Source organism: Rana temporaria, chromosome 12, assembly GCF_905171775.1.
Source record: "Rana temporaria chromosome 12, aRanTem1.1, whole genome shotgun sequence".
Lineage (NCBI taxonomy): Eukaryota > Metazoa > Chordata > Amphibia > Anura > Ranidae > Rana > Rana temporaria.
In genome coordinates, this window is record NC_053500.1 from 135,183,187 (window position 1) to 135,198,409 (window position 15,223).

Here is a 15,223-nt window from a genome sequence, read left to right on the forward strand (position 1 = left end):
CCAAAGTTACGGCGGCGTACCGTATGTGAGCTACGTTACGCCGCGCCGGCAGATACTGCAATGTATCTGAATCCGGCCCACGGAATGTAGCGGGACATAATGACCTTGTAAAAGACAGGCCATGTTTGGATAAAATGTTCTCAAGTCACGTTCACTCTTCTTATTCCTCAAATGCCCAGGGCATAATGAACCTTGTCCCAAAAAAACGAGTTTTACTGCAGTCAGTTTCGACCTGACAAGTTGGGCTGCCATGCGTTTATCCATGACACAGTTTGGTGTGAAAGATGTATTGTCAATTGTGTCTTCCCTGTAACTCCAATGACGTTCTCAAAACACTGGCGCTATTTATGAAGGATAAGCGGCCTCTTCCTGTCTTCTGGGGCCAGATTCAGAAAGATGCGCGCCTCTTTCTGCTGGCGTAACGCATCTCCGATACGCAACGCCGCTGTAACTTTGGGTGCAAGTTCTTTCTGAATACAGAACTTGCGCCCAAAGTTACAGCGGCGTTACGTATCGGAGATGCGTTATTTACGGCGGCATCACGTATGTGTTGCGCCGTAAGACAGCGTAATTCAAATGGGGATGTTGTATTTAAATTTGCCTTGACCCCGCGTTTTTTTTTTTGAACGGCGCATGCGCCGTCCGTAAAATATCCCAGTGTGCATTGCGCCAAAGTACGCATCGGAACCGACGTGAACGTAAAGCCGCATTCGCAAACGACTTAAAAATTTCAAAACTCGGCGCGGGAACGACGGCCATACTTAACATTAGCTACGCCTCATATAGCAGGGGTTATGCCGAAAAAAGCCGAACGTAAACGACGTAAAAAAAAAAAAAGCGCCGGCGGGACTTACGTTTCTGAATCGCCGTATCTACCCAATTAGCATATTCCTCGCGTAAACATACGGAAGCGCCACCTAGCGGCAAGCCTGAAATTGCAGCCTAAGATACGACGGTGTAAGACTTACACCTGCTGGATCTTAGGGAGATCTATGCGTAACTGATTCTCTGAATCAGGCGCATTGATACGACCGACCGCACTCAAGAGATACGCCGTCGTATCTCTTTTCTGAATCTGGCCCCTGGTTTTTAATAACTGTATGAAGTCTGAGGTAGATACTAGGTACCCACCTACCCAAAAAAATGAATGCCCCACCTATACCCCAAAAAAATAAAAATAATAATTAATAAAAATGCAATAAAACTATCCCCTATTTTGTAAACGCTATAAATTTTGCATAAAACCAACCAATAAACGCTTATTGCGATTTTTTTTTACCAAAAATAGGTAGAAGAATACGTATCGGCCTAAACTGAGGAAAAAATGTTTTTATATATTTTTGGGGGATATTTATTATAGCAAAAAGTAAAAAATATTGCATTTTTCAAAATTGTCGCTCTATTTTTGTTTATAGCGCAAAAAATAAAAACCGCAGAGGTGATCAAATACCACCAAAAGAAAGCTCTATTTGTGGGGAAAAAAAGGACGCCAATTTTGTTTGGGAGCCACGTCGCACAACTGCGCAATTATCAGTTAAAGCGACGCGGTGCCGAATCGCAAAAACTGTCCGGGTCCTTCAGCTGCCTAAAGGTCCGGGTCCTTCAGCTGCCTAAAGGTCCGGGTCCTTCAGCTGCCTAAAGGTCCGGGTCCTTCAGCTGCCTAAAGGTCCGGGTCCTTCAGCTGCCTAAAGGTCCGGGTCCTTCAGCTGCCTAAAGGTCCGGGTCCTTCAGCTGCCTAAAGGTCCGGGTCCTTCAGCTGCCTAAAGGTCCGGGTCCTTCAGCTGCCTAAAGGTCCGGGTCCTTCAGCTGCCTAAAGGTCCGGGTCTTAAAGCGGGGGTTCACCTGCACATGACCTTTTTTCCCCTTAGATTCCTGCTAGTTTTGTCTAGGGGAATCGGCTAGTTGTTTTAAAATATGATCCGTACTTACCCGTTTACGAGATGCATCTTCTCTGTCGCTTCCGGGTATGGGCTGCGGGAGCGGGCGTTCCTTCTTGATTGACAACCTTCCGAGAGGCTTCCGACGGTCGCATCCATCGCGTCACGATTTTCCGAAAGAAGCCGAACGTCGGTGCGCAGGTGCAGTATAGAGCCGCACCGACGTTCGGCTTCTTTCGGAAAATCGTGACGCGATGGATGCGACCGTCGGAAGCCTCTCGGAAGACTGTCAATCAAGAAGGAACGCCCATTCCCGCAGCCCATACCCGGAAGCGACGGAGAAGATGCATCTCGAAAACGGGATCATATTTTAAAACAAATAGCCGATTCCCCTAGACAAAACGAGCATCCATCTAAGGGGAAAAGAGAAAAAAATATATAATTGGGTGAACTCCCGCTTTAAGTGGTTAACCAATCAGCTTCCAGGATTTATTGTCAAAGCTTGATTGAACAAGCTGAAGTTAGAAGCTGACTGCGCCAGTTCCAGCAAGTCTGCCCCTAAGCATCGAACAATTCTCAGCGCTGCCACTTCCCCGTTCAGGCGTATCAATTGGATAGAAGAGTTGTCCATTATACAGAAGAGAGATTAATGAGGTGATGACCGAGGGGGGGGGGGGGGAAAAGAAAAGGGGAGCAGCCTTCAAGGTAGGAGTTTAATGTATAAAACAAGATTAGATAATGAAACATTGAACTGTTGATTACACATTTAAGTGCTTTAGAGGTCAAGGTACACAGGAGGGAAGAAAAATAACAAAAGCTGTACCCCCCCCCCACCCAGCCCATAAAAATGGGAGGAGGGGGGAGGGGCGTCCCCATTGGGAGTATGAGGTGAAGGCCTTGGGTGGTCCTCCCACGCGTTTCGATGGCTTAGGACACAAGAGTACATTCCATTTCTGAGAACTGCCCCCTGCTTGGCCTGTAGAGCGGAGACTTGTAGAAGACGACCCCAAGCGGTCATCCGATGCAACGTCACAAAGAGTCCGAAGGCTTCACTCCAGAACCACCTTCCCTCCCGCAGCTTCCAGGGCCGCCTTTATCTTCTCCGCTTCCTCCTTGGAGACGTTGGTTTTGATCTCTTGTGGAAGAGACTCCACCATCTTCTTGGCCTGTTCAAAAAAAAATAAAAAATTAGGAATTATAAAATAAGATTTGAACACAGCAACTACCTGGTAGCTTTTATCAGGATCGAGCCAATGGGGTCAGTTACTGAAAATGAAGAGCGCAAAATCTGGTGCAGCTCTGCACAGAAACCAATCAGCTTCCAGGGTTTTTTTTTTTTCTTCTTTTTTACCACTGTGCGCAAAAGTTTGCATACCCCGGCAGAAATGATGGAATTTATATTGAAAACAGGACTCATGCCAAAGAACGGTCTTATTTAAGGATAGTGATCATACAGTATGAAGCCATTTATCATCACATACAGTAAACAGTGCATTTTTATAGCATTTTTTGCTGTGAAAATGACAATGGTCCCAAAAATTTGTCAAAATTGTCCGAAGTGTCCGCCATAATGTTGCAGTCACCGGAAAAAAAAAAAAAAAAAGCTGATCGCCGCCATTAGTAGTAAAACATTTTTTTTTTTATAAGAATGCAATAAAACTATCCCCTATTTTGTAAACGCTATAAATTTTGCACAAACCAAATCGATAAACGCTTATTGCGATTTTTTTTAACCAAAAATAGGTGGAACACGTATCGGCCTAAACTGAGGAAAACATTTTTTTAATATATTTTTGGGGGATATTTATTATAGCAAAAAGTAAAAAATGTTGCATTTTTTTAAAAATTGTCGCTCTATTTTTGTTTATAGCGCAAAAAAATAAAAACCGCAGAGGTGATCAAATACCACCAAAAGAAAGCTCTATTTGTGGGAAAAAAAAAAAAAAAAAAGACGCCAATTTTGTTTGGGAGCCACAACGCACGACCGCGCAATTGTCTGTTAAAGCGACGCAGTGCCGAATTGCAAAACCTGGCCTGGGCATTTAGCTGCCTAAAGGTCCGGGGCTTTAGTGGTTAATGTCATCTGCTGATCTGAGAACTGTAGCGGGGACTTTTAATGGCAACTATAATCACAGGTAGTGTTACTCACTATGTCTCCAACTTTGTGGTGCCTCGTAGCAGTGACACCTATGCTGAAATCAGGAAATGGGGTCTCCTCCAGACCTTCCTACCTCACAATCCTCACCAATCAGCGGACCTCTAGTCTCTGCCCCCCAGCCATGCCGTGAACGGAATGGGTGGCTGCGAAGAGGCTGAGTGGGTGGCCGTGGGCTCCAGGAACAGCCTAGCTGAGTGGCTCCAGAGACAGCCCTGGGCAGCCACAGAAAGGCTGGGAGAGCGGTGTGGGCTTCAGGAACAGCCCAGGATTTGGTGACCCCTGGCAAATCATCATTTGACCCCCAGGTTGAGAACCACTGATCTAGCCGAGCCCCAGTGAAAAACATTTCTCCTGTAGCACTGACAAATGAGGGGAAAGAGTCCACAATTCTGGGAGGGACAGCAAGATGGGATAGAACCCTGGGGTCAGCTCTCTGTCCCCATTGCAGGTTTTCCAAAAGTTGTCAATGGGAAAGGGGAGGGATGGGTAATTTCCTAAACTAGACAAAAAAAAAAAAAAAAAGTGTATGTTCAGTGTTGCTCTTTTTTTTTTAAATCAAATCCTTTATTAAAAATGTTTGACATGAATCAAAGTTGGACCTGACCTTGTGGCTCCTAGGAAAATAAATCCTGGAAAAAAAAAAAAAAAAAAAAAATCAGGCTACCGTTTGTGTAGAAATCTGGGGGTGTCCAAAAGCAAGCGACCTTTATGCGCTCAGTCTTGGAGCATCTCCCGAGTTTCAAAAGGCAAAGGGCTGCAGTTACATATTTCACTTGCAGAAGAAGAATGTGGAAATACACCACCTGATGGTGAAATCTGGTAATGCAGCAAAAATCGAAGATACGGCCCTTTATGGGAACCACCATATTTCTCAGGCTGTGCTGGCCCTGTCCAGTCAGAAGCAACAGAATGGGGGCCCACCCTTGTTTACTACTAGGTTGTAGGGTCCCATAAAAAAAAAAAAAAAAAAAAAGTGTTCTAGTGTAATACAGATATTAATGTTACCAATTCTGCAGACCAGCTACAAGCTCCTATGTTCCAGAGGCACAGTACGGTAATAACTACACACCGCACTGAATGACTGTATATCCTGAGTGAAGAATGCATTATGTGGGGCATTAAAAGTGATTGCAAAGTTACTTTTTTAATTTTTTTTATCTTCTTTAAAACATAACATGTCTATACTTGCTTGCTCTGTGCAGTGGAATTGCACAGAAATGCCACAAATCTCATTTGTGTCCCCCCCCCCCCCGACCGCTGGTGCTCCTGGCCCTTCCCCTCTGTCCATTGCCCCCCCATGGGAAGCCGCTTCCCATGGGGGCACTCGCAACTGAGCCCCGCTGCTGCATCCATTGACACAGACAGTGGGAATCGGCCCCGCCTCCCCACCACTGGCTTTGATTGACAGCACTGGGAGCCAATAGCTCCCGGTGCCCCAGCAAAGCCAGCGAGACCCGGACGTGACGGGAGAGAAGCGCTGCAGACATGCATGGGTACCGAGGTTCATCTAAAAGACAAAATCTTCATGGCAGGGGTCTCCAAACTTTAAAAAAATAAATAAAAGGGCCAGTTTATCATCTTTTAGACTTTAGGAGGGCCGGACTGTGGCCAGAAAATGTCCCAGGTCCGGCATTGGTGACAATGAATTTGGCCCCAGGGTTGGGGGTCAATAGAGGAGGACGAGTAATGCCCCCATTAGTAGGAGGAATAGTATCCCATGATTGGTAGCGGTGGAAGAAATAGCGCCCTATTGTTGGTGTCGGTGGGAGGAATTGTGTCCCAAGGGCCGGATAAAGGCTAGCAAAGAGCCACATCTGGCCCTCGGGCCGCAGTTTGGAGACCCCTGCTTTATGGGGTTCACACAGTATAATGTATAATGGTACATATAATTAAAAATAAAATAAAAAATAAATTAGTACGTGTCAAGATGACATTTATAGGAAGTCATGGAGGTTCACAGCATGGCTTTTTAGATTTCTCAGAGATCCAATGGAGTATCCAGCTCCGCCCCTGATAGCTGCTCCTGCTGCATAGAGGAATTCTTTAATTTAATAGTAAGCACTTACCTTCACGGCTGCAGCAGGCGTATACATGATAGACTATTCATCATGTAGATCTCTGCACCAAATGTTGCAGCCCCATCTACACGATTGTCAAAAGTATTGGGACACCTGCCTTTACAGGCACATGAACTTTAAATGACATCCCAGTCTTATAGCTAGATTCAGAAAGAGTTAGGCCGGCTTATCAGATAAGCCGAGCTAACTCTGAATCTGCACCGGCCTATGTTTAAGTGTATTCTAAAACAGAGATACGCTTAAACATATCTAAGATACGACGGCTTTGCGCCGTCCTATGTTAGGTTGCAATAATTCTGCTGGCCGCTAGGTGGCGCTTCCATTGCAGTCGGCGTAGAATATGCAAATCAGTAGATACGCCTATTCACGAACGTACGCCCGGCCGCCGCAGTACATTTTACGCCGTTTACGTAAGAGATAGGCCGCCTTAAGTTAAAGCTTGGCCCTAGGTGGCGTAGCCAATGTAAAAGTACGGCCGCCGTTCCCGCATCGAAATTCGAAATTTTTACGTTGTTTGCGTAAGTCGTCCGTGAATAGGGATTTACGTTGTTTACGTCCACGTCAAAATCAATAGGCCCGTGCGGCGTACTTAGCCGCAATGCACACTGGGAAATGTAGGCGCCCGGCGCATGCGCAGTTAAAAAAAAAAAAAAGCGTCAAAAACGTCAGGTCAAGCCCTATTAACATAAAACACGCCCCCTCAGAAAAATTTGAATTAGGCGCCCTTACGCCGGCCAGCTTTAGGCTACGCCGCCGTAACTTAGCAGGCAAGTACATTGTGAATCATGCACTTGCCTCGCTAACTTACGGCGGCGTAGCCTAAATGCCTTAAGCTACGCCGCCTTAAAGTTGCGGCCATGTATGTGAATCTAGGCATTAGTCCGTAGGGTTCAATATTGAGTTGGCCCCGCCCTTTGCAGCTATAACAGCTTCAACTCTCCTGGGAAGGCCGTCCACAAGGTTTAGGAGTGTCTATGGGAATGTTTGACCGTTCTTCCAGAAGTGCATTTGTGAGGTCAGGCACTGATGTTGGGCGACAATATAGTGTAGATAGGGCTGCAACATTTGGCGCAGAGATCTATATGATGAATGGTTTAATATGCAACCAGGAAGTCCGCCAACGTCCGCCTACCGCAGACATCACTCAGCCAGTCCAGACTCTGGAGGGATCCTGACTTTAATGTTGGGATCCACCCAGATGCCTGACCGGCAGCACACTGCCTGAGCCAGCCGGTCCCCACCCCCTTCACAGCACAGTGCTCCAATGAGTGCTGGAGGGGCAGAGCAGAGAACCCGTGACCGACAGTCACCGCTCTCCGCCCCCTGAAGACCGTTAACCAAGCGGTCATGTGATTGTTCGGTTTTCGGGCTTGCTGCATCCGCTTAGTGGAGTTTAAATGCTTTTGTTATACGTCTCTTGAATCAAGGAGTAATGAAAAGGAAACTATTAAAACACAAGCTATAGTAAAGAACCAATGGTAAAGTGTCTGGGTGTTCAGTATGGGGGGGGGGGGGGATTATCTTACCTGCACTAAGTTCACCCCCGGTACACAATTCTTCACTTCTTTGATGAGTTTCACTTTCTCCACAGCGTTCAGCTCTGTCAGTTTTACAGTGAAATGCGTCTTTTCTTTCTTGGCCGGCTCTTCCTCTTCCTCCGCAGCCTGTGCAAAACAAAACCAAAATCAAACCCGACTCTGTCCTAAGCAAATCTTCAGGAATAACCGCAGAATGATATGTCAGGAATAAGGACCCAAAGTCAGTGACCGTTGTCACCGACATACTCCATGCAGAAACGGCATGGTGTGCGCCATTTATTATTATTTAAGTAAACATGGAGAGTGATCCGAACAAAAAAAAATAATTGTATTTAAGGATCCCAGAATAGCACAATTAATGAACTGTAGCAAAAAGGGACTATATTAACCACTTAAGGACCGCTGCACATCAGCAGAATGGCACGCGGCTGGGCACAAGCACGTACAGGTACGTCCCCTTTAAGATCCCAGCCATTATATTGTGTGTGTGTGTGTATATATTATGTATATTTATTATATTCTTCTCCCTGCTGGCTGTCAATAAAAAAAATATATACACACATTATATATATATATACACACATTATATATATATATATATATATATATATATATATATATATATATATATATATATATATATATAAAAATATAATAATGTGTGTGTATATTTTTTTTTTATTTATTGACAGCCAGCAGGGAGAAGAATATAATATACATACATACACACACATATTTTACACACACACACACACACACACATATTTTACACACACACATATTTTACACACACACACATATTTTACACACACACACACACACATATACACTGTTTCTAACTGCCAAGAAACTAATGTGTTTACCTGCCCTGGTGCTGCTGCACCCACTGCTCCTGGCATCATGGCACCCATTGGCATCATACCAACATCCTGAATATTGAGGGTTTTCTAAAAATAAAACAAAAAAATAAACAGATCAGACCAGTCCTGTAAACATTTTTTCCTCAATCCTTAAGGCCTCATTCACACAGGTGTACTTAAAGCGGTGGTTCACCCTTAGAGGGCACTTTTTCCCCTTAGATTCCTGCTCGTTTTTACTAGGGGAATCGGCTAGTTGTTTTAAAATATGTGCAGTACTTACCCGTTTACGAGATGCATCCTCTCCGTCGCTTCCGGGTATGGGCTGCGGGACTGGGCGTTCCTTCTTGATTGACAGTCTTCCGAGAGGCTTCCGACGGTCGCATCCATCGCGTCACGATTTTCCGAAAGAAGCCGAACGTCGGTGCGCAGGCGCAGTATAGAGCTGCACCGACGTTCGGCTTCTTTCGGCTACGAGTGACGCGATGGATGCGACCGTCGGAAGCCTCTCGGAAGACTGTCAATCAAGAAGGAACGCCCAGTCCCGCAGCCCATACCCGGAAGCGGCGGAAGAAGATGCATCTCGAAAACGGTAAGTACTGCTCATATTTTAATACAAATAGCCGATTCCCCTAGACCGAACGAGCAGGAAGCTAAGGGGAGAAAAAAAAAAATAATTATTACATGGGTGAACTCCCGCTTTAAGAGTATGCCCATGCAAGGACTGTGTGTGTCTGCATGGGAATGCACAGGTGTTCTGCGCAGGCAGTACCATAAATGTCAATAGGGACAGAGGCGCCAGCACATCCCCAACACAGCTGTCATTTTGGGAGCAGACACTGTGTCCATGCAGTTTCTGGCTTCCAATAGACATCAATGGGACTGCCTGCACAGGGATGCATGGAACCGCTGGAACATGGTCCTGCGCTTAGGTGCGCCCATGAGAGGGGCTTAAAAGTGCAGAAAAAATAAAATAAAAGGTAAACAGTGACCAATATGTGACGGGACATTCAACTTTTTAAAATTATATTTACCATAAAAGTGAATTTCTCCATTTCCAGCACAGGAAGCAGAGCTGGAACAACAGTGACACCTACAGCACGTACGGTGTATTACCAGATTTGGATGTTAGAACACATTGGGAGTTGATTTACTAAAAGATTTTTAATAAAACTCACACACTCACCTGTCCCAAGATCCAGCCACACGAACCCTCGAATTCTTTCCCTTTCCTCTCGCCAGCATTACAACAGTGGGCGCCTGGCTGTGACAGCTTGCGGCGTCACAGCTGGGTGCCCACTATGCATGCACGAGTCCCGCTGAACCTCCCGAATGGTCGGGCAATCTTCTGTGACATGTACTAGAAGATTGCAGGGGAGGGAAGGGAGAAATTCCGCTCGGATCACATAGGCGGTCCGACTGGAAATGGGAGCAAGTACCCGTCGAAATCCCTCCCCCCTCCCCCCCCCCAAAAAAAAAGGGAGCTTTGCTTGGATCTGAGATCTTTTTGACCCCAGATCTCACATTTAAGAGGACCTGTCATGCTTTTTTTCTCTATTACAAGGGATGTTTACATTCCTTGTAATAGGAATAAAAAAAATAAAAAAAGTGTCCCAACATTTTTAAACCGTTTTTTTTTTAAAGGACAGAGTAAAATAAATAAAAATAAATTGAAAACGCTGCATCCCGCCAGTCTCATGCGCAGAAGTTAATGCATATGCAAGTCGCGCCCACATATGAAAACGGTGTTCAAACCACACATGTGAGGTATCGCCGCAATCGTTTTAGCGAGAGCAGAAATTCTAGCACTAGACCTCCTCTATAACTTAAAACTGGCAACTTGTAGAAATTTTTAAACGTCGCCTATGGAGATTTTCAAGTGCCAAAGTTTGTCACCAATCCACAAGCAGGCGCAATTTTGAAGCGCGACATGTTGAGTATCAATTTACGCGGCGCAACATTATTTTTTACAATATAGAAAAGAATTGGGCTAACTTTACTGCTGTCTTATCTTTTTTTTTTTTTTATTCAAAAATTTTATTTTTTCCCCCCCAAAGAAATTGCGCTTGTAAGACCGCTGCGCAAATACGGTGTGACAAAGTATTGCAATAACAGCCATTTTATTCTCTAGGGTGTCTGGAAAAAAAATGTATAATGTTTGGGGGTTCTAAGTAATTTTCCATCAAAAAAATAAATAAATATTATTTTAATTCATAAACAAGTCTCAAAAAGAGGCTCTCTGCTGAAAAGGTTAACCTGCTATAAGGGAACAGGATATTTTTTTTTGGGGGGGGGGGGTTACATTGAGGTGAAAAACCTCTTGTAGTGCACCAGCCTCCCCCAGACCCCCTCCTTTTACTTACCTGAGCCCAATCGTTCCTGTGCTGGCGACGAGCACACCAGCTCCTGCCGGAGTCTCTGGTACTGATTGGATAGATTAATAGCAGCGGGAGCCAATGGCTGCGCTGCCATCAATCAAATCCAATGATGCGGGAGTCAGGGGGGGGGGGGGGGAGCAGAGTCCTGCTATGTACCAATTTACGCAGCACCAGGACACGGGAGCGTACCCGCACGAGTGCCCCGAAGGAGATCGCTTCTCCGGCGGGGCACTCAAGAAGAAGAGGAGGAGCACTGCTGAGAACCCCAGAAGAGGAGGACTGGGGCCACTCTGTGCAAAACCAACTGCACAGAGGTGGTATGACATGTTTGTTATTTAAAAAAAAAAAATGATAATAATTAAACCAAACGTTCACATATCCTTTAAGGCAAAAAACACAGATTTAAACATGCAACACACACACACAAACACAGATATAGATATAGATATATAGATATATAGATATATAGATATATAGATATATAGATATAGAGATATAGAGATATAGAGATATAGATAGATATATATATATATATCTATAGATAGATAGAGATAGATAGATATCACGGTAATACACATGACGTCAGGGTCTCCACTTACCTTTAGCAGCTCGTTGAGGTCGGAGACTTCTAGCAGAGTCAGGGATGCTATTTGGTCAACCAGCTGGTGGATTTTGGGTGGGTATTGTTTGGGCGCGTTGTCCAAATCTGGCGTGAGTAAAGGGTTGTTCCTTAGCGCGCAGGACGTCCGTAAATACCTCACTGCCTCTAACCTGTAGAATGTAACCAATCGTTATACTGGACTCGGTGACTACCACAGCGCTTCTCACCCCCCCCCCCCTATGAGAGATGTACACTTCACTTACATTGCTTTGCTCCAAGCTGCGTTAGTAAAATCCAGAGCTCTGCTTTAAGCAGATCAGCAACGGCACTTCCCTTCCCCTGTATACATGACAGTACACTTCTCCTTTCTGCCACAAATTAAAAAAGCACCCCCCCCCCACACACACACACACACACACACAATCCCATAGACTTCCAAGCAGCAATCTCCAAAGGAAGAGGATACTCAGGGATCCTTCCTACAGACATCTATGGGGACCAATAGGCAGAAGATGTAAACATTGCAGCAGGCGACGGACATGGGATTGAGGGGGGGGGGGGGGCAGCACACAGGCATTCTGAGAGGGGGGGGAGGGACATAGGCATTCTAGAAGGGGGGGGCACACAAGCATCCTAAAAGGGGGTATGGGGTCGTTTAGGAATTCCAGAAGGGGGTGGGGTTTACATAGTCATACTAGAAGGGGATATTGGGGGGGTACATAGGCATTCTAGAAGGGGTGTATTGGATCGGTGGGGGTACATAGACATTCTAGAAGGGGTGTATTGGATTGGTGGGGTACATATGCATTCTAGAAGGGGTGTATTGGATTGGTGGGGTACATAGGCATTCTAGAAGGGGTGTATTGGATTGGGGGGGTACATAGTCATTCTAGAAGGGGTGTATTGGATTGGGGGGGGGGGGACATAGTCATTCTAGAAGGGGTGTATTGGATCGGTGGGGTACATAGGCATTCTAGAAGGGGTGTATTGGATCGGTGGGGTACATAGGCATTCTAGAAGGGGTGTATTGGATCGGTGGGGTACATAGACATTCTAGAAGGGGTGTATTCGATCGGTGGGGTACATAGTCATTCTAGAAGGGGTGTATTCGATCGGTGGGGTACATAGTCATTCTAGAAGGGGTGTATTCGATCGGTGGGGTACATAGGCATTCTAGAAGGGGTGGATTGGATCGGTGGGGTACATAGGCATTCTAGAAGGGGTGGATTGGATCGGTGGGGTACATAGGCATTCTAGAAGGGGTGGATTGGATCGGTGGGGTGCATAGGCATTCTAGAAGGGGTGGATTGGATTGGTGGGGTGACATAGGCATTCTAGAAGGGGTGGATTGGATCGGTGGGGTGACATAGGCATTCTAGAAGGGGTGGATTGGATTGGTGGGGTGACATAGGCATTCTAGAAGGGGTGGATTGGATCGGTGGGGTACATAAGCATTCTAGAAGGGGTGGATTGGATCGGTGGGGTACATAGGCATTCTAGAAGGGGTGGATTGGATTGGTGGGGTGACATAGGCATTCTAGAAGGGGTGGATTGGATTGGTGGGGTGACATAGGCATTCTAGAAGGGGTGGATTGGATTGGTGGGGTGACATAGGCATTCTAGAAGGGGTGGATTGGATCGGTGGGGGTGACATAGGCATTCTAGAAGGGGTGTATTGGATCGGTGGGGGTGACATAGGCATTCTAGAAGGGGTGGATTGGATCGGTGGGGGTGACATAGGCATTCTAGAAGGGGTGTATTGGATCGGTGGGGGTGACATAGGCATTCTAGAAGGGGTGTATTGGATCGGTGGGGTACATAGGCATTCTAGAAGGGGTGTTTTGGATCGGTGGGGTACATAGGCATTCTAGAAGGGGGTGTATTGGATCGGTGGGGTACATAGACATTCTAGAAGGGGGTGTATTGGATCGGTGGGGTACATAGGCATTCTAGAAGGGGTGTATTGGATCGGTGGGGTACATAGACATTCTAGAAGGGGTGTATTGGATCGGTGGGGTACATAGGCATTCTAGAAGGGGTGTATTGGATTGGTGGGGTACATAGGCATTCTAGAAGGGGTGTATTGGATCGGTGGGGTACATAGTCATTCTAGAAGGGGTGTATTGGATTGGGGGGTACATAGGCATTCTAGAAGGGGTGTATTGGATTGGGGGGTACATAGACATTCTAGAAGGGGTGTATTGGACGTGTGGCATAGGCATTCTAGAGATGAGGGGGGGGGGGGGTACATACAAATTCTTAAGATTCCAGGGGGTACATTATGTCAGGTGGACATTAAGTATGAATACATTCTGTATAGAGGGGGGGGGTAAGTTGGGACATTTATTTGGGGGGGGGGCAGTCAGGGAGATATATTTGGGGAGGGGGGGGGGTCAGTCGGAGGGTTATATTTGGGGGGGTTATATTTGGGGGGCGGTAATGGACATTTATTGGGGGGTCAGTCGGGGAGATATATTTGGGGGGGGGGTCATGGACATTTATTGGGGGGGTCAGTCATGGACATTTATTGGGGGGGTCAGTCATGGACATTTATTGGGGGGGGGGGGTCAGTCATGGACATTTATTGGGGGGGGTCAGTCGGAGGACATTTATTGGGGGGGTCAGTCGGGGGACACACCTCCGGTGAAGGACTCTGGAACATTGGATTATAGAGGAATGATAATAATGGACATTATATAAAGCCCCCCCTCAGTGGATAGAATACACAGCCAGGGACCCCCCCTCACTGTCTCCTCAGGGTCACCTGACCCCTCCATGATCAGACCAGTAATGACCTTCCAGCCTTCCCTTCCTCCATTCATTCCCCCCCCTCCCTGCAGGTACCTGCACAGGCCGGAGGCGGCGTTCCTCGCTCTCAGGCAGCAGCGGGCGGCGGCGGGGTACATGGTGTCCGGCTCTTCTCCGCTCACTGTCACCGGCGCCAACACATGGGAAGCCCAGCACACTGTATGACCTACCCGGCGTGCACCGCGGCCGGGAAAAAAAAACTTTATTGACAGGAAGCACGGCGTTGCCTATTGGGCGCATAGACCGGGGTATTGTCCGGCGGAAGTGACGTCATGAGCTCGGAGAGTGTAAAGAGGCGGACTTCTTGGCTGTGGGCGTGTTGCCCACACCTGTCATGGCCGCTTCCTTGCAGCCTGAGCAGTGCAAACTGTCACTGATTTCTGCATGGAGACTGAGGCTCTGCCCGTGCTGCAGGCAGTTGTCTGGGCTTTAAGGGAGACATACTAAGAAAATAAGGTTTCCCTTTTAAAAAAAATACCAGTTGCCTGGCTGTTATGCCAACCCATTGTACTTATTATTAGTTCATGAGCCTGGATTTCATATTAATGAAGCTCTGCCTTAATATTTCATTAAATGTATTTATTTTTTTAGCTATTTGTAACCTTTTTTTTTTAAAAAAAACATGTTTTTTTTATGTATTTCAAATACAAACAGTGCAAGTGACTGAGGTAGAAGGCTTCCTGTACAGCTGAGCTCAGTCTGGGAGAGGAAGAAGCAGCACAAGGAGCCAATCAGTTGCACTGTAGTGCTCATGTGATCACAAGGAACATGCTGATAGGAGGAGAGAGCCATGAGTTCATAAGTCTGCCACGCCCCCTCCTTTCATTGCCCAATTACAGAGCAGGGGAGGAGACCTGTAAAGCCAAACCTGATACAATGTGATGGGAAATCTAACAGAAGGAGATTCTACAAACATTGGGCCGGATTC

General features: G+C 46.4%; 1 protein-coding gene across 1 annotated transcript; it reads right to left on the reverse strand.

Moving 5' to 3' along the window:
• Window positions 1-2,576: 2,576 nt before the first annotated feature.
• Window positions 2,577-14,506, reverse strand: MRPL12 (mitochondrial ribosomal protein L12). The gene is made up of 5 exons (XM_040330826.1): window positions 14,332-14,506; window positions 11,486-11,657; window positions 8,515-8,598; window positions 7,640-7,777; window positions 2,577-3,043 (listed from the first exon to the last, which is right to left on the reverse strand). The coding sequence occupies exons 1-5, from the start codon at window positions 14,391-14,393 to the stop codon at window positions 2,927-2,929; spliced, it is 573 nt and encodes a 190-aa protein (XP_040186760.1). The 5' UTR covers window positions 14,394-14,506; the 3' UTR covers window positions 2,577-2,926.
• Window positions 14,507-15,223: the final 717 nt, after the last annotated feature.

Coding starts and splice junctions, on each gene's coding strand:
- MRPL12 (XM_040330826.1), bottom strand. CDS start 14,393: ATGTACCCCGCCGCCGCCCGCTGCTGCCTGAGAGCGAGGAACGCCGCC. Junction 11,658..14,331: donor GCCGCCTCCGGCCTGTGCAG/GTACCTGCAGGG, acceptor TACATTCTACAG/GTTAGAGGCAGTGAGGTATT. Junction 8,599..11,485: donor ACCTCAACGAGCTGCTAAAG/GTAAGTGGAGAC, acceptor TTTTATTTTTAG/AAAACCCTCAATATTCAGGA.